This window comes from Acanthaster planci, linkage group LG04 (assembly GCF_054643075.1).
Source record: "Acanthaster planci isolate LZ-2023a linkage group LG04, COTS_SCS, whole genome shotgun sequence".
NCBI lineage: Eukaryota > Metazoa > Echinodermata > Asteroidea > Valvatida > Acanthasteridae > Acanthaster > Acanthaster planci.
In genome coordinates, this window is record NC_141780.1 from 11,751,129 (window position 1) to 11,778,647 (window position 27,519).

General features: G+C 39.6%; 1 protein-coding gene across 2 annotated transcripts in view; it reads right to left on the reverse strand.

Annotated features, from left to right (window-relative positions):
- Nucleotides 1-27,519, reverse strand: part of LOC110983930 (laminin subunit beta-1-like) — a 62,158-nt gene that overhangs the window by 22,458 nt on the left and 12,181 nt on the right. For both annotated transcript variants that reach the window (XM_022243605.2, XM_022243607.2), the window contains exons 3-16: nucleotides 23,748-24,304; nucleotides 23,314-23,577; nucleotides 16,141-16,261; nucleotides 15,217-15,405; nucleotides 11,949-12,128; nucleotides 10,294-10,403; nucleotides 8,947-9,168; nucleotides 7,884-8,042; nucleotides 6,019-6,146; nucleotides 5,261-5,381; nucleotides 2,045-2,237; nucleotides 1,260-1,403; nucleotides 615-846; nucleotides 97-260 (exon numbers count right to left, since the gene is read on the reverse strand). In XM_022243605.2, the coding sequence (XP_022099297.2) occupies nucleotides 97-260; nucleotides 615-846; nucleotides 1,260-1,403; nucleotides 2,045-2,237; nucleotides 5,261-5,381; nucleotides 6,019-6,146; nucleotides 7,884-8,042; nucleotides 8,947-9,168; nucleotides 10,294-10,403; nucleotides 11,949-12,128; nucleotides 15,217-15,405; nucleotides 16,141-16,261; nucleotides 23,314-23,577; nucleotides 23,748-24,304 (2,784 nt within the window). The remainder of the gene's footprint in view (nucleotides 1-96; nucleotides 261-614; nucleotides 847-1,259; nucleotides 1,404-2,044; nucleotides 2,238-5,260; nucleotides 5,382-6,018; nucleotides 6,147-7,883; nucleotides 8,043-8,946; nucleotides 9,169-10,293; nucleotides 10,404-11,948; nucleotides 12,129-15,216; nucleotides 15,406-16,140; nucleotides 16,262-23,313; nucleotides 23,578-23,747; nucleotides 24,305-27,519) is intronic.

The window sequence follows — 27,519 nt, forward strand, 5'->3', positions numbered from 1 at the left end:
AATGTGGAAAGTACATTAATACTAAGGCTGTGGTGCGGGGTAGTGCAGTTCTGCGCTAAGCACCAATGGACTAGTACAGAGCAAGTTAATACCTACCTGTGTAGCCTTCCTCACAGATACACACAACAGTTTGAATGGTCTGATCAATGTAGCAGGTGTCTGCAAACTGATGACCACTGCCTTCACCTCCTGGGCACATACAAGGCTGACAGGGTAGGTTGGTGCCAAGGGTTGGATCACCATAATAACCATCCTGACACCTACATGGTGCATCAAAACAGAATCCAATCAATTCCAAATACAAGCATGCAAAAAAGCAAAGGTACTTTTCTCTTAACCAGATTCCACAAAATGAGTCTCTCAGGGTATTTCTTCCAAAATTTGGTTTTCCTATATATTTGAGAAAACTTTGCTCTTGATTTTGAAATTTCACTCAGTTTCTCATCCTAATAAAAGTGGCCATTATGTGCATGAATAATGTCAAGAGTTTCTTTTCATTCATACTGTGCAAGATTCTTTTCAAGACCCTAAGACCCTTATTTCAAAGTGGCTCTGTCAGGTTACGAATAGGACAAGTCTTTGATGTTGACAACCATGGGGGACAGGCAACTTGCCTTTCACAGTAATGACCAACAGTGAAATCCTGGCAATTTTCACAGGCTCCCGTTTGACTGTCGCAGGTAGGTGCGTGGCCATTGCATTCACAGCGCAGGCAGTTGGGGAAGTTCCAGAAGCCAGGTGCACACTGATCACAGGCTCGGCCGTAAGTGTTGGGGATGCAGGCACATTGGCCGTTGAAGGGATCGCAGAAGTTGTCTAGTGAGCCTCGCCCATCACAGTCACAGGCTGCAGACCAGAGAATGTAAACAGAGCATTTACATGTATGATTGCTCAGAACTGATTCACAGACCTTAGTTACATGGTACCATTCAATGTAGTGGAGATTGCACTTGATGCAGAGCTTCACATTGTGATTCCACAAAAGAAATTAGAGCATCAAGGAAACTATGGCCAATTCTGTTGGTACCACAGGAAATGAGCCAACTTGTTGGTGTTTGCCCACCAAATACTTGTTTTTATCCCAGGCACTTTTGAAACAGAATCAAAATCCTTTTTGCAGTCTACACTTGAGTGAGCATTTATGTGAAAATCTACTAGTTTCCCAGAGGTATGTATGGGTCTCTTGGAGAATGGCATGCTGCATGACAAACCGCAATTTCTTACTGAATTCACACAGTACCAGACAAGCATGCACTCACCTGAGCATCCATTGGGTCCAAAGCCGTAAGTCCCTGGTGCACACTGGTCACACCGTCGACCAATGACATTGGCCTTGCATTCACACTGACCACCAAACTCATCACAGATTGAACTCTTGGAACCAATGGGATCACAGTCACAAGCTGCAAGGAAAAAGAACATTTCCATTAATGAGCACCAATATTGCCAGACACATGTGCTTTATATAAACATATCATTAAGTTCTTCACCAAGAATTCTTGAAGATACACTGTATGTGTGGAGTGGGGGAATGCAATAGCATGCTACTGTTTTCCCAATGTGTATAATGATCATACCTTACTTTAGGGTAATTCCAGAAATTAGGGGTCTAAAAGTGTTTCGTGTCCCTGTTACATCTGACCTTTGGTATTTGACATGGAAATATCACTAGAAATGATTTCAAACTATTACTATTTGTTTGGCACGTAATTTGCATTTATTCATCACTCTTGGGAATTAGAAAATGTGTTTTGAACTTACAAAATCATATGTCAGATGTGACAGGGACACACACAAAAAATGGACCCCTGATTTCTGGAATTACCGTCAAAGCTTTCCAATGATCCAGTCTAAACACCTTGACATTCTTGGACCATGATTTATCACTGCACACTACATACTTCAAACTGCATCTAAAGGTCCACTTATAGAACCCTCAGGTTGGGAAAAAGGCAGCAAAGTCCTTTGCAAAGTGTAAGCATCAAAACTCCCGCAAGATTCAAACAGCCCCAGTCAACAAACAAATGCCTCCGTGTGACCTTACCCATGGCACCATCAAACATCACAGCTGACATGCTGAACATGAGTTCTCTGCAGATATCCGAAAGGGGGGCATGGATAGCTGACAGGTGAGCCTCGCCACATCGGTAATATTCCCATTGCTCCCGCCGATTCTGCTTGATGTTATCACTGCCACTGAACATGTCAAAGTTGGTAGTGCGTGGGATGAGTACCACCTGCAGGGTATCAGTGACTATAATTTAGTTGTTATTGTCACTCATATCATTCGCTTGTGACATCCATTTGGTACCTAATGGTCTAAGAACTTAAATCCGTGATTTTGCTACAAAAATGCAAGAATGTCATTCACAATTGGACCTGCAAATATAACTTTCAAAAGAAGTACTTTTGTCGATTTTGTAGCAAATCTATGCACATGCTTGAAGAGTGAGTACTTGAATACCCGTGGATTGTACCGATGAGTGGTTTGTACTGAATATTTTTGTAAATTTAACCCTAACCATCGTCAGTCCTCAAAATTCTTCTGAGCCGTTTTGGAGGACTTTGGACTATTGAGGCTGTATGGCAAATCGCATTGCTGGTTGCAAAGGATGCATGGCGCCACTGATTTTCCGCGATCGTGGAAAACAGACAGATTTTGCGTAATCAACACTTTGAACTGGAATCCATTGCAGAAACTGGAACTAGCAGAAATTGGAACTAGCAGAATTTGCCACCAAGAATGGCTTATAAAGTAAAGAAATTTTCCGAAAAGTACTATAAATAAATGCCCGCCAAACCCTTTTAACCCCTTGACGACGGGAATTTCTTCCCGAAAGCCGACTCCAAGAATTCCAGCCTCGCTTGGCCACGAAGGCCACCTACCAAACTGCAGATTCTCGGTTTGTGGCCCTGCGTGCTCTGCACACTTTGAATTACACGGTGAAAAGGCTGATTGCTTGGTGGCATGCAGCTCTACTCAAGCTTCCACATTCCCGTTGCCTCTTTTCAAAGTGGGGACTATTGTGAAGCTGGTGATTATGATGCAAATTCGGTCTTTTCATTTCTGGGCTACGCACAAAGACCAATTACCATATATACAAGAGCCAGGGTCTGCCTTCTTTCACCGTGTTCACTCGAGTGTGGGCCAAGAATAATAGCTGAAAAGTGGGCTCAGGATCTCAATTTTTACGGCGGCTCTATCTGCGTCCCGGCGCGAAGGGGTTAAATGCTTGCTTTTAACGAATGAATAATGCCGGAAACATTCTAAATTGCACCACTCCACCACATGATTGGGTCATCCGCGCTGGTAAGGATACTTGCAATTGCTATAGCGTGTGTGAGCCCCATGCATGCAGTGCTAGCGGCGGCTGGCACAGCGCAGCAGTGCGGTACGGTACACACATTAGCTGTTCACACGTGCACCGTACTAGCAATGAAATCAAGGTGCAAGCAAGTTCATACTCACACTTATGCTTATTGCACCTGTGGGGAATTCAGTCTGTGAATCCACATAGATGCCTTGAGACAAGGCTAGTACCGCATGGCGAAATGATCAAACCAAAGCAACAAAAAGGAAGACTAATTACATATTTTTTGTAAGTTTAGCATTACAATAGCTGAATGGGCCCTCAGAAATGTTTGATAAAGAGCAAAGTTTTCAGTCACAAACATGCATTTTAAGGTTCAGATTTAATGTTTACTTCTGAATTTAGTTGTACCACTGCCAAATGAAATGGCGGGTCGATGTCCAACATTAATATTATTGTGACACATGAATTATCCGTTGATTAATCGTAAGTTTTTGACGATTGAGCGTGTGGGAAATCAAGGGAGGATGCCATATTTATTGAGTGGATTTTCAAAATTTCACTACAGAAAAATTATAAAAAAGTTGGAAACACTGCAGAGTATTTTCAAACAATATTTGTTCCTTTTCCTTCTTTTTTTTGGGGGGGAGTAAGGTTGGGCAAACGGTTTGCATGCATATTTCAACTTGCTCTGCTTCCTTATGCTTACTAAGGTATGAAACGGAATTGGAATTTCTGAAGCGGTATTGGAAATTTGGCGAAACGGAAGATACCTATTTTTTAAACGGAAAATCATTGGCTTTAGATGCACTGTCTTACGATTCTGGGGTTAGACCTTATTGTCTATGTTCCCACCATGCATAAATTCATGCTGAAGTTATACATGAAATCCTCCATACTGCCCCTCAATACCATTAACACTGCCTGAATATAATGAGAGGAATTGCTGGAGGATTTTGAAGGATTGAGGTGGTGGTCAACCCTCTGCAGGACATCTTCAAGAAACATCTGACGATTTGGGAGGATTGGGGGCAGTTGGCCGTTAGGGTTAATGAATCATACATGAACATCAAGTTGTACAATTACTAATTGCTTGCAAACAAAGTACTGTGTGAACTACATAAACCCTGTAATGATATGGCAAGGACAGTTCCCTACAAATAAACAAAGAGGCTCAAACAAGTACAAAGAAGCTAGATGGGTCATTCCATGAGGTTGGGGTATAACAAGCCATTTGCAAGTTAAATTTGAATAAAATCTGGTACACTAAGCTCTTTAAATTCACGTGAACATAACAACTTGAATTCTCCATACTAAAACCACTGTTGCTATACCTCGTGATTCGGGGCAAGCTTTTGCTTAGTTGCATAAGAGACGCCTTGCAAGAATACACTGTTCTCAATGGATAGGAACGGCACAAAGGAACCAGTCCATTCCAAAGATCGTGGTTGCTATGCAAAAGCTTGCCACGAATCACGAGGTATAGCAACAGTGTCTTTAGTCTGGGGAATTCAAATTGTTACGTTTCTATGCAATCAGATAACACAGTGTACCAGATTTTATTCAAATTTAACTCGCAAATGGCTTATTTGTGACGGTGTCCTGATTACATGGGTAACTTGTACCACCTGTCATGACCTGTAGAGTAGGTCATTTACTCCGTAAAATGAACACACACCTCTGTTTTCAGCATTGCAAGCTGTATAACAATGGCAATGTGGAATCCACTTGCAGGGAAATAAGTGTTCCTTTTTACGAAAACCATGTTACAAATGACACCATAACAAATTGTGCCCCAACCTCATGGAATGACCCAGATGTATGATATATTTTGTGAGCTAAGTATACCACATGTTGGGAGGTAAGTACAATGTTAGAGATGCCTGAGCCTCCAAAAACAATGGTGTCATTGAAACAACATGCACTCCGGACTGTAAACAAATTCTCACCGAATCCAGGAGAATCTGAGCATTAGGGTTTGGTGCCCCACCCCCAAAGCTGTTGAAATCCACATTAATGATGTACATCTTTCCCTTCTCCAGACAGAAAGTGGACGACAGAAGGCTGTATCTGAAATCAAACAGAATGTTCAGTAAACCATGTCTGAAACGGGCTCCAAAAGCAACAGTTGTGTCTGCTTTCAGTATGTGTCCACCAGTGAAGACCTGAACCTAGCGCTACACACAAGATTCAGATGTAACCGTAGGGCCCATTCATTTTTTCAATCTTTTCACAAAAAAACAACAATAAAGATTGGAAGGGTTCACAGCCTGTGACGCTTTTTATGTACATTTTTGGGAGGGGTCAGATGAAAAAGTATGTTTCGTATCCTCGTGAAAAGGATGACAAATACGGATGACCTCTTATTGCTAATCAGGCAATTTAGAATGAACTCTGAGCATAAGAACCTTCACTGAAAGTGACACACTTAAGATGCTCTGAGATTGTGCAGATTCAGACGAAAATTGGCTGTCCAATCCACCACGTACATTTACCGTGTCCCACACACATTCTCATAAGTACGCCAAACAAAGCCATTTAATTTTTCAATGTTCCTCTCATAAGTCTTTAGTCCAGACTGAATACACCAAATCAATTTCTTTTCATAAAATTCATTATTATGTCAATGTAGGATGGCAGGATGTGAAACAGGAAAAGAACTGCTTCCCTGTCCCCATCGTCTGGTTAATATGAAGTCCCTTAATACCTATTGCCAGATGGTAAACTGGTAGCAAGCAGGTCATCTTGAGGGATGGTGTTACCGCATATACTCTGAGTAGGAATCTCCCCTGGACGTGTCAGGCTGATGCGAACGTCTTCCCAAGTTCCTGCAATCTGGAGGAAGGAAATTCAAAAACCTTTATGGTTGGTTTTCAGTCAATAGCTGATAATGATACAAAGAACTATTACACTACAACCTCACTCAAAAATAAATACAATATATGTAAACCTTACCACTAATCCTGTTAAATAGGCATAAGATTCAGGAATTCCTCCAATGTGCAAAGGATGCATAGACAAAGAGAGAAGCAGTTGAGGTAAAGCAGTACTGCAGGCAAGCACAGTTAACTCTTGTTAATATGAGGGCCTTGGGACTTACTAAATTAGCTCATATTATCCGGACCTCGTCTTACACGAAAGCTGCCATCCTGCTTGACGTATGTATCACCAATCGACCGTAGGTAAAGTGTACATGTGTACAAGTATGCATAACTTTTTGTTTAAAGGAACGTACGTTTTCTTTTATGAATTTGATTCTAAAAAGTTTGTTTATTAAAGTAAGATACAGTTTAATGAATAAAGACTTGTAATAAAGAATCATTATCAAATGTAAGAATGGAGGAAGCGGAATTTCCACCAGTCATGTCGATTTGGAGCGATGCCATACCACACGTACCTGGCCCCGCACACCGTGACGAGATCCATATATGCACACACGTAACGTAAGTGCATTAACAGTTTAGTTGGTAACCAACACCAAAGCTGTGCTTGTTGCACATAAAAATGGGAGGAAGCCAGTTATTGGTTGTGTGGACAGCAGAGACTGAAAATCGGATTTTACCTGAGAAATGTGTGTGGGTTTGGTGAAAAATGAAAAGAGAGGGATGCACTTTTTTCTTCAAAACTTGTGGATGTTATTTTCTTAAACATTTTGGGACTGAAACCACGTTTTAGTCATGATTTTCTCAAACTGAGAATTTAAAGAAATGTCAAAATCGGAAACAGTGATATTTTCAGGTTACGGTGGGGAGCAGGTAATGATTTTTGACAGGGGGTGGGCGTTTTTTTGGGCTGAGTGTTTGGTTACGGAAAACACAATTTTTATTAAATTCTTGGAGGGAATTTGGTCTTGGGGAATTTTTGGGAGGCGGGGAATCAACGAAAGATTTTTTTTGTTCACCACTCGCTTGTGTTCAGGCAGTTCGAGAGCCGCCTCAAAGAATTTCTATGTTGCGTACAGGAACCGCAAACGCCCATTGTTCTTTCTCTTGCAGCACCGGACACAAACGGCTTGATTCGGCGAGGTAAAACCACAGGGCTGTTCCGGGGTATACGCATAAATCACAGAAGCACCTTTCAAAATTGAATGGACTGGCTGATTGACAAGTTGCCTTCAAAAAAGCTTGCGCTAAATAGACAGATAACAATAGATTTGCACTCACCCAGCACGCAAAAAATGCTCGTCTTAACCAAAATCTCGTAGCATTCAAGCTCGTTTTACACATTTTTTCCCTCATAGGAATGTGCACAATTCAGTTGGGACTGGCAAATATGCTCGCCTAAACCGGAGTCTCGCCTTACCCGAGCTCGTATTACCAAAGTTGACTGTACATCACATACCAAATGCCTCTGTCAAAGGCCATTTGAAAGAGTGTGCTACTTGATTTGAGATTCAATAGTTTGTGACTAATAAAAAAAGGTTTTCACCAGTTGATACAGACTTGAGTGAGGGAGACTGTTAATTAGTAAGCCACTTTCAATATGGAAAATAAAGCCTTTCATCATAAATCTGACTTTGTTTTATAAACCAAGAACTCTTGATACCTCCAAAAGCCATTATTTCCAACTTACCAATGGCTCATATCGTAGGACAATTTCATAATCACCGGACACAGGGATGTTGTCAACCACAATTTGAATTTGACCACCTTCACTGATGCGTAGGAATCCTGAACCAGTCCAGCTGACATAAGTGTTTTCATCACGGATTCGGGTTTCAAGTTGCACAGTCTAAAAAAGAATTAAATACAACAATAGATTATGCTTAATAAAAGCAACAGAAACTCAGAAAATGCAATGGATTTGAAAACATTTTTCATTGACAAGAAAAATATGGACTTACTTGTATTCTCTGCTAGCATTTGACTCTTAAAAAAGTTGCATTGCAATGCCACATTTTTATTCACTCAAAAAATCTTATCTTACATTAAACTGAATTTATCAAACAACAAAATAAGAACAAAAAAAGTAAAACACTGGTTTCATTCGTTTCAATGGCTCACTATCATTTTTCAATCCATTCGCTTCATGAAAAGGAAGTTTGCCTCCTACCACATGTTTTTCAGACCACACAGGTTATAAATAGAATTTCCTGTGGGTGGGTTGGAATGGAAATTCAAAGTACTTCTCAGAAAGCTAAGGGCATATCCTGCTTGATGAATCTTTTTGTTAAATGGTAAAACATCTCCTTATGAACAATTTTGTCGTCATTTACTGATAATACCTGCTAATGAGTCAGATTTCAACCAACAAGACCCTGACAGGCATGGTAGACAAATGTTCAAACATCTCCTCTTGAAATCGGAAAGTTGTGGTTTAAGTCCCACTTGAAGTTTGTGATTTTTTACGAGCTCTCATTTATCACGAATTCTCAGAAAGCATTATTCAGAATACATCACATCCAAGAATAGTAAAAACATTCCATCGAAAGTAACTGACGAGATTCTGAAGTGTCATTTTCTGTAGAAAAAAAAACAGCTTTCCTTATTACTTGAGAAGGTGTGGATGTAACTTTTGCATCAGACGAATGCAACTCCTCAGGATGTGATTTGCCCTTCAGCATTACACAGGCAAAAGACAAACCAAATATTCAGGTGAGAAATTGTTCAATCTGCATAATGAGGAGGAGACTTACATCAATTGTCATGACTCGGGATAGCTCAGCCTCGTACAAGAAGTAATCCATGAAGGTGTAGAAGTAGCCTGACTCCACCTGATTGCACTGTCGGCCAGTGATGTGGGGTCGGCAGTAACACTGGCCAGAGTCGCGGTTACAGCTGTTGTTATAAGCACCACCAGGGTCACAATAGCAATACTTACAACCATAAACATCTTCACTCAGTCCGTAGTAACCTTCCTGCAAATACAGTAAAAAATGTAAGGGCTTTGTGTAATAACGTGGCAGTGCTGACCTCTTTTTTCTTTTCGTATTTGTTTCTCACATAAACAGTTATTATAGGAAGGGACCACTGAAATGTCAAGTGCACAGGAATCCTCGCCAAGGGTTGCGTTATTATAAGGTACTGATAGTAAACAAACTAGCCCAGGCAACGAAGTGGCTCAGGCATGAACACACTGTTCAAGATGATGTTATAGTTACAAATGTTTTTGAGAAACAATGTGGACTGAATATCTAAAAACCACTGTCCTTTAACAGTGAATTGCCTAATGTTATCCCCGCTCAAAAAACCCATCAACAAAACTAAAGGTATGCTCAGATTGTTGCATAAACAAATAAATCTACGACACATGCTGCCTTTTAATTCTTCCGGCTTTTCCAGACAGAAATATCTAACAGGAAAGCATGTCAATTCCTTATCCAAACAGTGACAGGCTATTGACTTTTTTGTGTGTTTTTTCACTCTGTGGTTAGGTCTGGTTATCAAATCTATTTTAGAAAAAGTTCTCACAAAGGCTAGTGAAAGATCGATCTAAAAGGAGCAAAGAAAGGGCCTAACATTGTTTAGTTCACAAAACTACGGACTGCACCTGTCTACACCTCAAACAATCATCTATTTGAGATATTTTGGAAGTGTTGATTCTTAACAGTGCAGTCCTGTGTGTTAGCAGTCATCAAAAGAGCAAACGATGCTGGTAAAGGTTGAAAATCTCATCTGATTTACTTGGCTAAAGAGTCCTGCCTAAGACACTGTGTCTGGTATCCTCCATCAAATACACTTTAAATACCAGCATGTTATGCACATACTCGGACGAACAGTAATAAAATGCAATGCATAGTCTTTGAGATAGTGATATATGATAAAGCACCACATTGAGAAAACAGCGCTGGTGTCCTGACTCAGGATCCACGTACTCGTACTCACACGAAGCTTTGATTCTAGCCACCCAGAACCAAACTGAGCACTGCAGGAGCTTGTTTGCACTTTTAATGTTTGCAACTGAACTTATCACTGATTTCTGATATCCCTTACTTCGAAGTACACATGTAGAAATTGTACTAACATAACACAATTGTACTCACATAACACTGGTCACAGTTCCGACCAGTAACATATCGCTTACAGACACAGTTGCCTGTCTGTTTGTCACAGCCTCTGTTACCCTCTGTGCCCAGGGTGTTACAAGCACAGGCTACAGGAAGAAAGAGTTAAGGCAAAAAGATAATGGTTTTCAGGGATACATTTTGTCTGATTTTGTCTGGATTACTATTGAGACTAGTGTAAATTAAAAACTCACTCTCCACTGTGAGGTACCAAAAATGTAATAATTTCATCACTCCCAATTCACTAATGACAGGAAACAGATCATAATGCAATTCATCCATTCACTCCACTTTCAAGAGTTCACAAACACAGCCTGCCAATTTCAGAATCTATACCTGCTTTTTTCAAACAGATTCTCAAACCCAACAATTTTTTATATTCTGAGGTTGCTAAAAATTTCAGAGGATTTCTTAATGGCAGCTGCCTTTACTTGAAAGGCTGAATGACCAGAGTGATAGAATTTTGATTGTCAAATGTAAGGGGTTGCAACACATTATATACATGTAGAATGGTCGCGACACATTATATAGAAAGGCAAACTGCCATTACCGTATGCATAGTGCAATACAGAGTGTTGTTTGACAATACTGTTTGTTAAAAGGGTGTGATTCATGCTACAGGCCCAGCAATATTGCTCTCAGACTAAACACATGTTTTGGAGCTCCTTTTGGAAAATCCTATTCAATTTTGTTGACCCCACGCTTTCCAAACAGAAACTTGATCCTCAGTCAAAAATGAAGTCAAGGAAACCTTTGGCTTGGTACAAGTACATGCTACAGGTCAGCTAAGAAAGGTGGCAATGATATCACACTAGGATTACAGGTCCTGCCAGAGGTCACACTGCAATGTCATGTGCTGACCATATGTGACCTGTCACCACAAAATGAGCTGAAAGTCGGAATTTTCAAAAACAGAGATATTAGTATTTTTGAGTTCAGCAGAAAGAGAGCTTTCCAATGGCATGTACATGGAACACTTAGGGCAAAAGCATAAGGTGACAATGTGACATTATTCTGGCAGCTTTGCGTCTTTGTTCCCGACATTGTTGCAACATTTCAGACTAGGCACAAATAATGCTATCGTCAAAATTGCTGAGAAAAATGACTTTTTTATATGTGATTATGCCAAATATTTAAAATTAAATAGGAGATGGGTTACTCTTTCCAAATATTACAAAACCCAGAAATTGACCTCCACTTCAACATGACTTTGAACCCTCAAAATAGAAAAGAGTGGGATGTGACTTTACTCTCATTTTGTCATGACAGGTCACATATGAGCCAGATGATTAAAGGTCATGAAACACTACATAAAAAGTCTACTTTCCAACAAAACAAACTGAACACAACATACTAAAAAAATGAAATTACAAAAGGCAAACTATGATTTTCAAATTTATGCAAATGAAGTGATATATTTTAAAACTTAATGAAAGAAACAGAACCCCCAAACTCAATAAGATCTCCTCTAATTGAACAGAAATTTCAACTACTGGTATTTTAGCAGAATAGAATGAGTCAACATTACTCAGTTTTCAAATATTTCTCATTCCGTATACACCAATTAAAATCAGTTAAGACATTTAAAGACCAATAACAGTAACAAGGATATTTTGTACCAAACGAACGGTTACCTTGGCAACCATCTGGGTTTTCAGCTCTTAAACTCCAGTAACCATCTTGGCAGGTGTCACAGCGCACTCCCGTGGTAAAGCGCTTACAGATGCAGCGGCCAGCAATCAGGTTATTGGCAGGGTCTGTATGGCTCTCACATTCACCGCCATTCTCTGAGCCGGCTGGGTCACAGTCACAAGCTGTGTTGTAAATTAAAAAATAAAATCATGCAGCAAAGAAGCATGGTAAATGATGTACGTGTAGAGTTTCAAAATTGCCTGACTTTATTACTGCATCTGTTCAGACATATTCAAAAAAAGGTTCACATCAGGAGAGCTAAAGCTCTTTCTCCCTTCTACCCAAAGCCATTCTGCATCCCAATTTTTCCATTTTTTTATGGTTATTTGGGAATTTTTCTTGTAAATTATCCAACTCCCAGGGAATCATAAATGGCCCATCAAAAGCAGCCAATCCAGTAAATTAGATATTAATTGTAATGGTCTTAAATTCTTCACAATCCTGAAGATAATTTTGAAAGACCTTGTAGGATTGAGGCAGACAGAGCCCAGCCACAGTTACATGTACACATACATGTACACATACATGTACATGTAATATTCCACAGGGCTTGATACCCTTAGTAAGTTTAAGTACAAAGAAAATGTCATTGGAATTCCTTTAATTTCCTTTTTTTCCATCAGAATTCATTCCATATCTTGCACAGTGGAAGACTGAGCAAAAACACTGATCAAGTTAGAACCAATTACATGGAACTTCATAAATACAAATAAGGAGACTGATGGTTTGTATTTTTTTTTAATGGAAGGTTCAACTTCTTAGAACGACAAAACAGGCTATCACAACAAAAATGAATGAATATTTCATGTTGAAGGGAAGTACATTGTACATAATGTACATGTAACAGGAAACAGATGCCTTTATGCACGTCATTTCACTGCATAGTAATTTTACGTATGATAAGTTTAGCCACTTCCTGCCGGGGAGCCCGGTTTCAGGCACCGTGTGTTTATACACAGAGTCGGGGTGCCCGGTTTCGGACAAAAGAGCTGGTCTGTGTAACAAAAGACTGTACTCTGAACAAAGGACCTGCTGCTGGGAATTGCCATCATTTTTCGCCTTCCATTTTTTGAATGTAATCTGGCACTGTTTTGAAACAGTATGCCCGCGGATTAGCATTGCAGACAAAAGTGCTCCAGGGCCCCACTGATGAGCAACACAGCGTCGCTGCTCGCTAATCCAGCTGCGTATGAAAAGATGCTACTGGCATTCACCGGAACAAAGGAAATTATGCAACCCCACACAATTCTGGGCTCTCTTTTACAGGGCTGCAGGCCTGAGCTGAATACTCGGGCGTCAATGAAGGTGCCTGACAGACTAGAGTAGCCATCAGAGAGTCGTTCCTGTGGGTGTAAACGTCCATTAAATTAACAAATGAGTTTTTAAAGAATTTTGAAAACAGAAAATCTTGAAAAGGTCCCGCCATCACATCCCACTCAAGAGAAATCCACCCGGCAGGTAGTGGTTAAATTACATTCTGGAATTTTAACATTTCATTTCCCACAGAACCTAACGAACCACAGAATACTGAGAAGTGGGAACCAGCCAAAACCATCACCAATCAAGCCAATACATGTAGTTTTACTTGGTGTAATGATCTGTATTATATCTCTTTACACACTTTTGCTTCCACACTTTTCACTTATGAAATAAGAATACATGTATCATTTCTATGGATATCATTTCTAACACACTTCAATAATAAAGTGAAATGAGAAACTAATCATTTTCATTATTCACCACAGTACGTTGTTTAATTAAATGCAAACTGGTTAATTGTACACTTGAATCATTCTTTGTATTCTGCATCAAATGCTGTTGCATTAAAGCTCTTGGTACAGTTCACAGACCTGCACTGTACAATAAAGACGAATAAACACACAGTGATTTACCTCTCAAAAGATCTGGAGGTACAGGTCCGAGTGACTGCATATTAACAAATGTCAGTTTGACATACTAGGATGGTTAGATCTCAACAAACCTCACAAGTATTCTCATCGTGTGGAAGAGGTGTGAAAATGAAGTGTAATTTACAAGAACACTTTTTTAAAAGAACTTATTTTAAAAGGAGTAAATCATGCTGGCTGAGAATGATCTACTTGCCCTGAAAGTACACATACACACAGGACAAAACTGCCTACCTATTGCAAAGTTCACACTTAAATTGTTCTTCATTCAGCTTATTGCTCCCGTTTTATGCACTTACATTCACAGACCCCATGAACAAGCACATGTGTATCTACTACCCTCAAAAGTGACAAAGAAATGTAGCAGACACTTGAAAATCATTTACTGCCCTGTGCCTAGCACCAACGACAAGATGCTGCAGGATTTCAGCACAATCAGGTGACTTTTGATTGTGTGTATTCCACAGCCAGGGTGGGCATGTGGCACATGTCCGTTCACTTGTCCCTACAAACCCTTACAGGGTGCTGGGAAAGTCAAATATGTGACCTAACATTTGTCAAGCACTCATTGGAGAAAGTTCATTAGAACAATAATGCAGGCCAATACTTCCATGTGAGCATGCCAGTGGCTGTGACCTGTTTCCTTCACCAAGTTTGGGAAGGACATTTACGCTTCCTAATGCTTTGTAAGGGCAGTAGAGACCAGCCAGGTATGTCTCACGCACTGGATGTGATCACAATGTGCCATCCATTGTTTTGGCTTTGAGTCTATGTAGACAAGTCCCACACAACATACAAACTATGATTTACAAGTAGGAGTGTGACTTTTAACATGGTTACAAACAAGGCTTATTTCTTCATAGTACTTGATCTAAGGGTTTTCAAAAAAGTCGCCCTTAACGACTTCGGGGATTGCCACAACTCTCTGGAAATGAAAGTTTTCAAAAGCTGAAGCTTCCTTTTTTCCAGTCAAATTTTGAACATTTATTTATATTGATTCTCATAGAATGCACATTTACATGTACTTGAAAAGGCTGCTCTATTTGAAAAATTCCAGTAATGACATTTCTTTTTTGAAATTATTTCAGGTATTTCAAATATCAAAGGATATGAGGGGGTTTCAGAGTCAAAGAATTTATTTCAGAGGGAATTCTACTTTAAAAACAAAGACAAATGTCACAAGAGGTTTCCTTCAAAGGTGAAGTTTTTAAAATTTTAAATCCTAGACAGAAATCAGTGCTTTGTGTTTGTGATTTATTCCCAGTGAGTATCCTCCCTGTTTGACTTGGTCCCTCATACTTACGGACACAAATGTTGGGATCCCGTATATCCCTGTCAGGATTCATGTAGAAGAATGGCTTGCACTGCTCACAATTCCTGCCCATGGTGTTATGCTGACAGTCGTCACAAACCCCACCACTGGCACCGTTGGTGATCTCAAAGACAGCCGGGTCAAAGTGGCAGCGATCAGTGTGACTGTTGCAATTGCATCCTGGTCAGGCAGAATGACATCAAGGTTTCAGAGGTAATTGTTGTGACACACCAGTATGATCAAATGGATCACCAGCCAGACATTTTTACTCGCATGAAACAAAAAATTGTGAAAAAAATTGCTGACGGTCAGTGTAAAATATGCACACAGGGCAAACTTCATTAAGAATGAGAGTTAACAGTTGTGCAACTGATACTATCTTTCATAAAGCACATATTATTAAGAATGATTTGACTCGTCTACGATAGTTTATTGAGGTTAGTCGCATTGATGGTTATACCAATCATACCTTCATGTATGAGATTTCATGTTCATGTTAGAATGACTGGAAAGTCTTCCCACTTTTTAACACTAACTAATGCTACAAACAAATGACTGTTACCAGTGACCCTAGATGAAACATACTTCAATAATAAATTAAACACAGACTGAGATGCAAAACAGCTTGGTCGGTCAGGTGTGATCTAAAGCACCAACAAGATTGTCTGAGGCAATCTGCAGGCATACAAAACTCTCACTTTTAAGACTGAACAATATGAGGGAAATCTATGTGTGATTTGAAATCAAACCTGACCTGATTCAATTAGATATAGGATTTGAGGATAACGCTGACCACCTGATCAAAGAGAGGTAAGATTTTGGGGGTTCGTAGTACAAACTAAAGGGAAATGCCACCCTCAACTCAAGCTTGCGTGCATACAACACTTTACTGACTGAAAAACTCAGGTAACTTACGTTTACACTCATTGGGTTGGCCATGCGTGGCTGGCCGCCAGGGTTGGTCGTTGTAGAATTCCTGGCATCTCTCACAGTTGTTCCCCTCTGTGTTGTGACCGCAGAGACATTTCCCTTGGACCTGAGGAAAGAGGATCAAATAACTAATGGCTGAAATCATGGTTAACCCAAATGCGTAAATCAAAGCTTACAGTTGTAGCACACATGTACTTGTACTCAAACATGTACTGTACATGTACTGCATGCTTTCCTCACAATAATATCTCGTGATACATACATGTACATGTGGTTCCTTTAAAGGGCCTCAGAAGTTTTCTTCAGCATCTTTTGTAACAGACTTCTATTTCATAGGGTCTGCTTCTACTGTTATATTTGCTGCTCCCACACATGTAGCGGTACATATATGTGAACAGGTTTCGAGTGTCTTCCAGTTTGTTGAAGGGGGAATTCCATTTGTTTTAACCCTGAAAGAGCAGGGTTATTTTTGGCCCATCAAGCCAAGAACTTGGCTGCGCCACACTCAGTTTTGTTTAAATCTTGGCATGCTTGTACATAGACTCCTAAACCTTACAAATGTGGAGTTTGAAGTCAATCAGACATACGGTTTTGTTACTGTCATTTGCAGTTCAAGGCTACAACCATGCCAGCCCAAGTGCACTCAGCACCACAAAGGAAAAAAATATACATTTTTGGCTGACCTGTTTTCAAAAAATGGCCGCAGTGCAAAAAGAACGGTATTATTTGATTTTCACATAATTGGTGTCAAAATGACCACAAAAAGGTAGTGTAAAAACTCCTCAAGGAAAAGCTGCTGAAAAAAATTCACTGCAGATTATGTATTCCACAAGCTGCTCCCTTCCCCTCAGCTCTTTTAGGAATAAGAGAGGATTTGTACAATTTGCATTTGTATGGTCATAAAAGGAATGCAAAATGTGTATTGCATTTGGTTACAAAATATACACATTGTATACCTGGTACTCAGCATCAGTAGGGAATAAAGTCAACATTACAATTCCAATATTTGTGAAAACATAATTGATCAATACAACCAATCCAACATCTTTTCTACATTTTTGTAGTTTAGCAGGACCTTCCACCTGTACATGTACCTACATGTATCCGTTATCTGGTAAGCGTAACAGTCCTTCTCAAAAACATCCTTATTTGAAAAAGCTGCAATCAATTTGTTTTAATACATGTACAGTTCTTCAAAATGCACTTTTGTATCACAGTAAACCTTAATACCAGTGTATCAACTTTTTTTCAGTACCAAACTTCAGAGCGTACCGGTATATTACTGCATATTGATTTTTATGCTATTGATATTTCCATATTTATGAGCAAAACTGTAATATCATCCCAGGAAGAAAGCTTTAATGTTACATTAGCTTGAAGTTGAAAACAAAAGTCCCGCATTTGTGTAAGTTTGCTGGGCTAAATTTTCTCCTCTTTGCTGACTCGTCTACGTGCACAGCAATAAACATGCATTAATCGCATGCTCAGAAATGTTTTCTGTAAGTGACTTCTGTATTTACAATTTGAACACAAAAACTACAGTATATACCAAACGATGTCTTCCCTGGTTGACAACACAGCAACAGTGCCCTTAGTTGTCTAGGAAAGCATGAATAATTTTTAAAGTTTTGTAAAGTGCACTTTTCATTGCATTTAACCAAATAGGACTGTAATAATATTTACATACATGGAGGAATAGTACCAAGTTGTGGAAACTTTTTATCTAAGAAAAGTCAGCACTTTAACTCCACACATGTACATATTTACTGCACATTAATGTCATGTACTGAACATCAGGGTTAGATCAATCATTTGAAACACATCAGTCGAGTCTTTGAGTACTGTTCATTGAACAACTTAAACTGTGTCATGTGCATGTATCAATGGGTAATTCCAGAAAATAGGGGTCCAAAAGTGTGACATTTTTGTGTACGGTTACATCCGACCTTTGTTATTTGACATGGAAGTATCGCTGGAATTGATTAGAAAATGTGTTCTGAACTTACAAAATCACGTCAGATACAACAGAGACACCAAAAAAATGGAATTACCCATATTTAAGAGCATTTCTGTCAAACATGTAATCTCCTTTTATGCCCATACCTATGATTTCATTTTGATGTCAGACAAACTTGAAATATCCCCACCGAGCCAAAATACATTGTAGACGCAAGAACCTTGCCATTAACAATGAACATGTACCGGCATTTAAAAGCAGCATGTACTGTACATGTACATGTATTTCTGGGGCGATATTTTGGTTGCCAAAATATTTAGGGTCTACTGTGTAGGTAACTACTGTCAGAATGACCTAGCAGTGGCTAGGTTGTATACACTGAACTGTCAGTTTGTTTTGGCAACAAGGAGGTGTTGGGCATGACTGACATGCTGTAGTTTTCACAAGACAAGTATTAAAGAGAGACTAACTGGTGTAAGGTAAAGTACATTTACAAGTGCATTACATGGTGATCAAATGTTACTATGAATCCTGGAATTTGGTCAAAACTGTAAAACAGCCCTGATTTCATTATCATTATTTCATTATTTTCAGTATACGGATACAGAATTATATTCTATTTGAGTTTTCATAAAGAGGCTTTCAGCACTTTAATAAGAATGCAACAAGTGTTACATGAATTTCCAAAATAAATTTCCTCTTTGAAGTGATGTATTTTTTATAATGTATCATTTCATATCCATTATTCAAATCCACACCACAACTGAGACAAGTGGTGTTAAATAGTGACACATCAAGATTTTCTTCATATATGACATCAGCCAGCTCATAGCCTGAGAGGTCAATGAAGTTTTTGTTGCAACTTGCTCCAGGTTGAAGTAATCCAGCAGCGACAGGTATATTTACGACAGTTACAAAGTACCGTTGCATTGGTGGTAATGGTACAGGTAATGTACAGTTGGGGCAAAAGGTTTACGTACACCTGGTTGAATAAAAACAGTTTTTCTTAAATTTCAGAACTTCACTCACTCCTACCAACTTTTTATTTCATGAAGAAAGACAAGATGGGTCTCTGCATGGTGCATGCGTCAAGTAAAAACACCCAGAGATGTACATGTACATGTGTATATGATTCATATTTACAATTTACATTCTCCAACCCATATTGAGTGCCACTTTCTATTTTTGGTCACATCTCATAGTCACAGTGGACCACGTTCTGAAATGTTTTTTAACCACAATAAGGGGGTAGATTTAAATTTTTTAGAATTTTTAATATTTTGAACCATAATACATGTAAATGTCTCCGAGTATTTTCAATTGAAGTATATACTATGAACATAAAGTTGAGCTCATAAAAACAAAGTTGGTAAAACTATTTCAAACAGCGAAAAAATTGGGAAAATTATTTTTCTACCAAGTGTATGTAAACTTTTTGCTCCAAATGTACATGTTTGTTTTTCCTCCAAATGTACATGTTTGTACAAGTTTGCCCTACCATGTGCTCTACTGTGGCATCTCCCTAGATTAACCTATGGCATCATGTAGAATAAATGCAAACCAACGCTGATAAACTGATGTACATGTAGAGGAGCACTGTGACAAAGGGGTAAAAATCTGATACTGCAAGATATTATGGAGGAATATGAAAGTTTTTTTCAGTATCTGGTGTGTGTGGCTGTCATCACATGGCAACAGACGGTTTCACAAAACATGTGTTGGGATACTTACAGGTCCCTAAAGATTTCATTACTGCATGTCATGTGCACTGACTGAGAGAAAACAGACAACCATATTGTGCTTATACTGATGTGAAGCCATGCTAGAGAAAGTTCACAGTCAGGTTAGTTATTGGAAAACCATGTTGGCAATCTCTACAAGAGAGAATGCTTTCTTGGCTGGGAAAGTCCTGGTAAATGTCATAAGACTGGAGTCCCATATCAAGGAATGGGATACATAATGTCTACTTACAAGTATGAATATATAATAATGTTATAATGTTAAGCCAGTTAACCTGGCTATCAATGTCAAGAAAACTCCGTCTATAAAAATAATTCAGTTATTGAACAGAACAGAGAATAAAATTCAGTTACATAAACATGTAAATGTATGAGAAATGAAGCCGAGTCAAAGTCCTTTTTTATGCTGTGCTCCTTCATTTAGAATGTTCTTAGAAAAATTCACTACCTGGACCCTTAATGATTGGGAACCCAACTATTACATGTATATGTATCTTTTTGATTTGAAAATCAACTACTTAAATGTATACATGTACCTAATACTGTTGCCATTACACCATAACAAGTATGTACAGTACATGGTAATGTACATGTACAATGTATGGCATGTCTACTGTGCTGATGCAGAACTTAGTTTGTCCTTCATCAGTGTAATTTATCAAGGCACTGCATGCTCCATGTTCTAAGAAAGGTTGCACGAAAAGATGTGTTCCCACTGCATTTCTTCCGAGGATATTACCGAGCCGATGGTCTAATCAAAATGGTCCAATGTGAACAACGTCCATCTGCGGTTGGAGTTTCAACACCAGAAAATTTTACCGAGACCGCAGGAGAATTAACTGAGCTGTCAGAGCAAAGACTTATGATGGCACTTTGCATGACCTTTCTGCATTTCATTTCATCCTTTAGAAATAATGTTACAGTCCTCATTATTATCCGGAAATGGTGCACTCATAGCACCAGTTCATCTTCCAACTGTATCAATTATAATTTCTGCCATGACTTGGACCACGAGGAACAAATTTACTGGAAATATTTGCCACATACCACACTGTGGCGAAACGTCTGATGCACATGTGTAGTTTCCCTGCATGAAGCATGCTCAGGCTGGACATACATGTACACTCTACTGGGTCGCTTTCCATGCTTTTAGCAACTCAAGCTGTCCATACTGGACTTCCTGTCCCGGAAAAATTGTCTGGGGAATTCTTCCAGGGCAGAAATTTGCTGGTAAAAATGACCGTGCAGCTCAGTAAAAGCATAGCTCTATGGTAAAAGTAACCGAGAGGAAAATATCCTGGGATGTTTTCACACTGGACTTAAAAATGGGAAAAGTAACCATCGTCTGCATGTAGGTAACTTTAACTCAAAAAGATCCAGTGTGGACAGGGCTAATTTACTTGGGCATCTGGTAGCAGCAAATTTGAATATTTTGGTCTATCCTTTTAGCAATTACCTACTTTAAATAAATGTAGGACCAGCCTGGACTGGAAAAGACATGTGCACTGGCAGCAAACAGGAGATTATGGTAAAGAGTCCTGTCCAAGCTACAGTAGCTTGTCAGTCCATCAACAGACATTACATCCATTTAAGGGAAGGGATCCCCATCTTTTACATGTAAGTCTGATGTCTCATAGTACATGTAAGTGCAACATTTTGGAAAATAAAGCATCAGATTCGGGCTCACAGCTCTGATGCCTCGTAAGTCTGAGGCTAGACAAACATGGCATCAGACTTATAAGAAGTCAGACTTATGGACCAAAATAAAAGTAAATTTAATCATTCAACCTGTCACATATCAGACCCATGAGAGGTCCGAGCTATGAGGTGTCAGGCTTATGAGCCCGTATTTGGTCGGGGATGAGATTCTGGCAGGATTTGTGAGGAGTCAGATACATATATGAGGTGTCGGACTCGTGCGTAGACTCCATAGGCCTACATGTACCTGTACACGTTAATGTCTCAGTCGGTAACATGATCCATGTACATACATGTATGTGTATGCATGAGATGAACACAAACATACACTGAAGGTGAAATACGTTTTACTGACCCGCTCTGCCTACTGTTCATACAGTGAGCCTTCCACTTATGTGCAGAATTACTGTTCAAAACATGGAAGCAAAAGGGTAAAGTTCACATCTGTGAACATCAGTCTTTTTAGCGAGCCCAAACTCTGAGTGAAATGCACAACAGCCTCCAGTTTGCCAGTAATTTCAAAACTAAAGTCAAAGCTATGGCATATGACCATAACTGAACTTGGGAAGGGGCGGTGTTCTTGACAAAAGGATAGACTTGGGGAGTAAGAATAGGAGTGTTTACTTAAACTGACCCAGCCATCGTAAACGTAGTTCCACTGGTCAACAGGTCTTGTGAACACAACAGAAATGTACTGACCCTTACGTATTATTAAAACCGTACTAAGGTTGACCTGCTGTACATGTTGTGTGTAACCACTAGCCACAAATAGGCACAACCTCCTAAAGAAAAGGTTAGTTGAAGTTTGGTTAACAAATGTCCTGTTATTTAGCATCTATTTTCATCAAGGAAGATTAGTTTGTGCACGTAATTCCAAAGTGTCTATAGATATTTTAAGATTCACAGCAAAAGTTTGCACAATGGTTCTTCGCTTTGCAAGTCAGAGTTGCAATTTTGACAACTCTTGCTTTTTCCCTGTTGGGAAAGGAAGTGGGTGAAAATTCTGACAGGAAATTTCTTTTACATGTTTGCAATTTATGCATGCGCTTAGAAATGCCACAAACAAAATTGTTTTGATGTTACAACAGCACTCTCCAGGCTTTTCAAATATTTTGGGGGAAATAAATGTGATTCATCCCTAAGGTTTCAATCCACACATGTGCCAACATATTGTTAGCATTAAGTCTTGTAATTGAATCCACAGCTCTAGGGTTGAATTCCAACATTCCTTGATTTCAGCTCACTGACATCATATTTACATCAGCCTGTCAAAGGAGTGTACATGTAAATCCCTAACAGTCCAGGAGAAACACTGGCCCTGTCATAGGAGACATGCAATGAATCAGATATATCACAGTTTACTTACAGGCACCAGCAATATGGGAATATTTGGCACACTATGGGCTGGAATCCCTTCAGCAACACTACCACTGGGCCTATAGGGTAGTCAATAGCTGTGTCTACCTATGCAGTTACTCTGGGTGAATCTTTCTTTTCCAATGTCAAGTTTCTAATCCCGATTTACGTGTACTTGATATTCTCCAACTTTTTCTAATAAAATAATTGCAACTGAATTTAAAACTGAGTTTCTAAAGAAAAGCATGATTTCAACCATTTCTGACTTGTGTCATCACAAGAAAAGCAGTACCAAATGTAGACAGCATGCAGAGCACCAATACAGCATACCAGAACCTGTAGGTGTGAAACTGGCACCTACTTATTTTCACAAAACAGAAAACAACATGTAAAGTACAATCGACTTACCATTCCCTCCTTGAAGGTTACACCTTCAGCAGGGATACAGCTGGTGGCATGCCCATAACAGTGGCAGCTCCCCCGGACCACCATGTCATAGATTGCATAGTAGTATTTCTCCCGAATCTCTTGGCGGTTGTCCAGCTCAATGTCACCCAAGGTGTGCAGCTCTGTGAAGTTGATGCGCAGGTTAGTGATCTTGATCATGTCCTGCACGTCATCGCTGTAGGGATTGTCGATGCGGATGTTAGGTGGGAGGACTTTGAAGATGACCTGTAAGGGGGAGGGAGCATCATGGCAGTGAAAATACTTCAATGTGGCGATGAAAAAAAGAGAAGCGATTTGTTTTTTCTACAAAAGGAGGAAAACAGTGATACAACTTAAAGGTCCACATAAACCAAAATGAGTTCACATATCAAAACTGATTGAGATATTTCACATACCTCTCCTTCAGTTGAAGGTTCCACAGCTGAATATCGATTCTCGCAAATCACATCATCGATGTTATACAATGGAGCTGTGGGGACACCAGGGAAAGACTCCTCACAGTCATAAGCAAAGTAACGGTAAACGCTCCAAGTCCGACCAAAGTCGGCGGACCGCTCGATGACAAGTGCCCTGGGCCTGAATGTCTTGAAGGTCATTATCAGATGAGTGAAGTGGAAGATGGCCTCTAGGTCAAAGCGCAGAGACACCTCCTGGACACCATTCTCCGACTGCCACCACATCTTCTTACGGTCCTCACCCTGGAAGGTGGTGACAATGTTCTCAATCCTGTGGCTGAGCTCGTTCACGCCCTTCTCAAAGGGGGTCCGCGAGTCGCAATAAAAGCACTTTTTAACATCCTGGAGGTGACTGACAATACAGTAGCGCTCGACCCTCCTGGAGCCACATGTTGAGGTGACTGAAAGTCTGTCTTCACGTCCAATGAGAAGGTTACCAGTATAGCAGCTACCTTCCTCACACGATGCTGGAATCTGCTGCCCAACCACAGCTGACACTGTAAACAACAAAGTGACACTGTTCATTTCACTGAGAACTGCAAATTACACATATAAACTCAAGCTGTTCATGTGCATTCATCATTGAGACACATAAAGAAAACTTGGGAAATCCATTTCATTAAATAATCTTGCTTGCATTCATTTTATCAGTACAAGAAGTTCTAAGTATTTTAACGCACAACCTGATACTTAAAAGGCATGTACTGTAAATTGTAATGCCTCAATTTATTGCATGTTGGTCTTCACCGAGCACAAAGGATGGTCTTCATCTTGCACAAGATGTCTCATACCTTTTCCTTACATGTACTTGCAGTATAATGCCCTCATATATGCGTGTACAGGTACCAGGCACATGTACATGAACAATCGTATGTCTCCAAGAACAATGTGAAAATAATATCGGTAGTACATGCATTACTTTTATTTCTGCAAATTAATGTCGTGCACATGTACAGTGTATGTAACTTGTATCACAAACCAATTTATTGATGAGACGTGGTAAATGTACCTTTCTTTTAGAGTGGGTGTGCACGTGAAAAGAAAAAGCAGATTCATAAGTCACGAATTTCAGTTCATGATTGCTCCTAGCAAATAATCTCAAACCAATTTTCGTTGCACCAAAAATGGGCATGTCTTCAAGTGTTCATCCTTTGAATAGGTCAAACTCAAATGATTCATCAAAACCAGACCGCAAGAAACCCCCAACAAAGTTACTGAAGGGTGGAAAAAACTAGTTTTGCCACTGTGTTGGGTAACTGTTTAAATCCTCGCCTGAGGTGAGACTTAACACCATGGAAGCTTACTCAGTATCTGTGAATCTTTTTATGCATTAGGACTTCCCAGGGTTGTATGGTTTACAGTTAACGCTCTGGTTTTGTTATTCGTTATTATAGAGGCTGTTCATGCGGTACTGAGTGCAAAAAAACGACAGAGAACGGGTAGAATAATGGCTGGATATGCTGTGTTCAGCTCAGCGGTCTGATGTGTACACTCCACAGATTCTATTGTCCTGTCTTTATTCCTGTGTTTGAGACGGTTAAACATCCCTTTGTGGAATTCAATAAAAGAATTGCCAGATCCCTGGAAGAAAGGAATGTGTAGGAAAGTGCTGCAGTGGAGGGAAACAGGTTTGGATGAGACTGCATTCGGATGAATGGAAAGCATGGTAAAAGCAACAGGCAGTTGTATGGACACACAATTAAAAAATTGGGTTGGAGCTGCAAAATGGAGCCTTAGCAAGGATAAGATAATTTGGGAATAAAAGAAACAGGTACTGGTAGTTATCCAAGACTGGAAACCAGCACAAAACCACTGCTTTTTGAAAGAAATATCATTTGTACAACTTGTATTTTGATGTAGTAATGTAAAATTCACAAAAAGGTTTTGGGGAATATTTTAGTAATGTGGTTTATGTTAAGCACATGAATTAAATCGATGTACATGTAGAGTACTGGTACATGCAGTTTCTATTTGGTCAAAGCTGTTCCAAAGGTTACCAGAGCAGCAAAATGAAACGTATTCCCAACTGCAGTTTAAGGAACCTTCATGAATCCCCCACATACATGTACATGTATATTGTATCCAAAACTGTGATAGGGATGCAATGGCAGAATACAATTACCGTACATGTATCAATGGCCATCAAGCTCCATGTGCACGTACACTGTACATGCAATGTTACGGGAGGTGGGATCTGCATGAATTAGCAGAATTTTCCAACACTTTTTGGTGTATTTGATGATCACGTGAGCTGAATTTTCAATACGTTAACAAAAGCACTACAGTGTGAAAAATGTGTACTTTGCATTTGGAACAAGCTCCTAAAATTACAAAATTTCATCTTAACCTACGTGTATGTACTGGGTACATTTTTCAAGCACTCCTTTTATCCTTAGGTGAGTTTCATTACACAGTATTCAACAAATGCTCACCTTCTCTGTCACATGAAGTTAATTCAGAACAACACCCACAATTTTGTTTGAATTCACGCTCAAGTTGCATACCTTTCATCTGAATATAGCCCAGGGTTGGGGGCCCACTTGACTAGAACTTGATACAATATGACAGAAAGGGAGACAGGTCTGTGGCAAAGGTCAAGCTTCAAGGGCAACATGTTACCATCAGTCAACTCTGGCTATCAGAAATCCAACACCATTCATGCTGAATCAAGACTGTAATCTGTGGGAGCACAGCTTCATGTACCCATTTAACCTAGGGCAGTATCGATACATGCAATGAATACCATTTCTCTTTCCTTTCCCCTTCATCGGAACAGTTAACTTTGCAGCTTCTCTCCTTCTATATGTGCCAGTACATGTACATTACACTGATATCCTAAGCTACTGTACCAGTACATATACATTTACTGCAGTACTCTGTTCACACTTGGTCATTCTATAGTGATATTGAGTGATACTTCCCTGTCAATTTACACAGGTATGGGTACAGTCCATTAATTCAAGCCCCATTGAAAACAGTGTAAAATCAGCACCGTTCAGGGCCCAATAGCATGCACGCCAACATCCCTGAGATTTCTGAAACACAAATGAAATTCTTGTCCGATCACTTATCTTTCAATTTTTGTTTCAATTTTTTGTGGGTTAACCAATTACATTTTTAATTATTCCCACAAAACAAAATCACCCCCAAAAGTGATTTTTCCGAAGTCTGATTGCAGCCATTTCTCAAGTGGCAACCCTCAACTTTCTCCGGCACTTAGGACCATTTTTCAACCGTAGTTTTTTGGCCTTCTGCTCTCATATGAAAGCTAAAAGACCCAGGGAGTTGATCCCAGCAACGATTTACACGATCTCACCATTTTGGGGGCCAAACAATCTCCTTTTCCAAAAGATACTGTAGGGGCACTTTTAATGCTAATGAGCTGGCCTGAAATTCTCACTTGAATTAGTGGTCTGCACTCTGCACCCATATGGTGTAACAGGGACACAAAATGTCACACTTTTGGACTCTGAATTCATAGAATGACATTTCCATCATACAACCGTAGCACATAATTTGATCAAGTTAGTACATGTCCTCTGAATGATGGGGTGGAAAAAAATCTGAAGCTAGAGAGAAACTTTGAAAGTTTTACACTGAAACCTGTGTTAAGATTGCAGTTACAGTAGCTTATTTGGTGGCCCACAAGTACATACGTGCACCTTTGGGGCAAAGTGGCTCTCATCCTTTTAATAGCTCCATGCTCTCATGA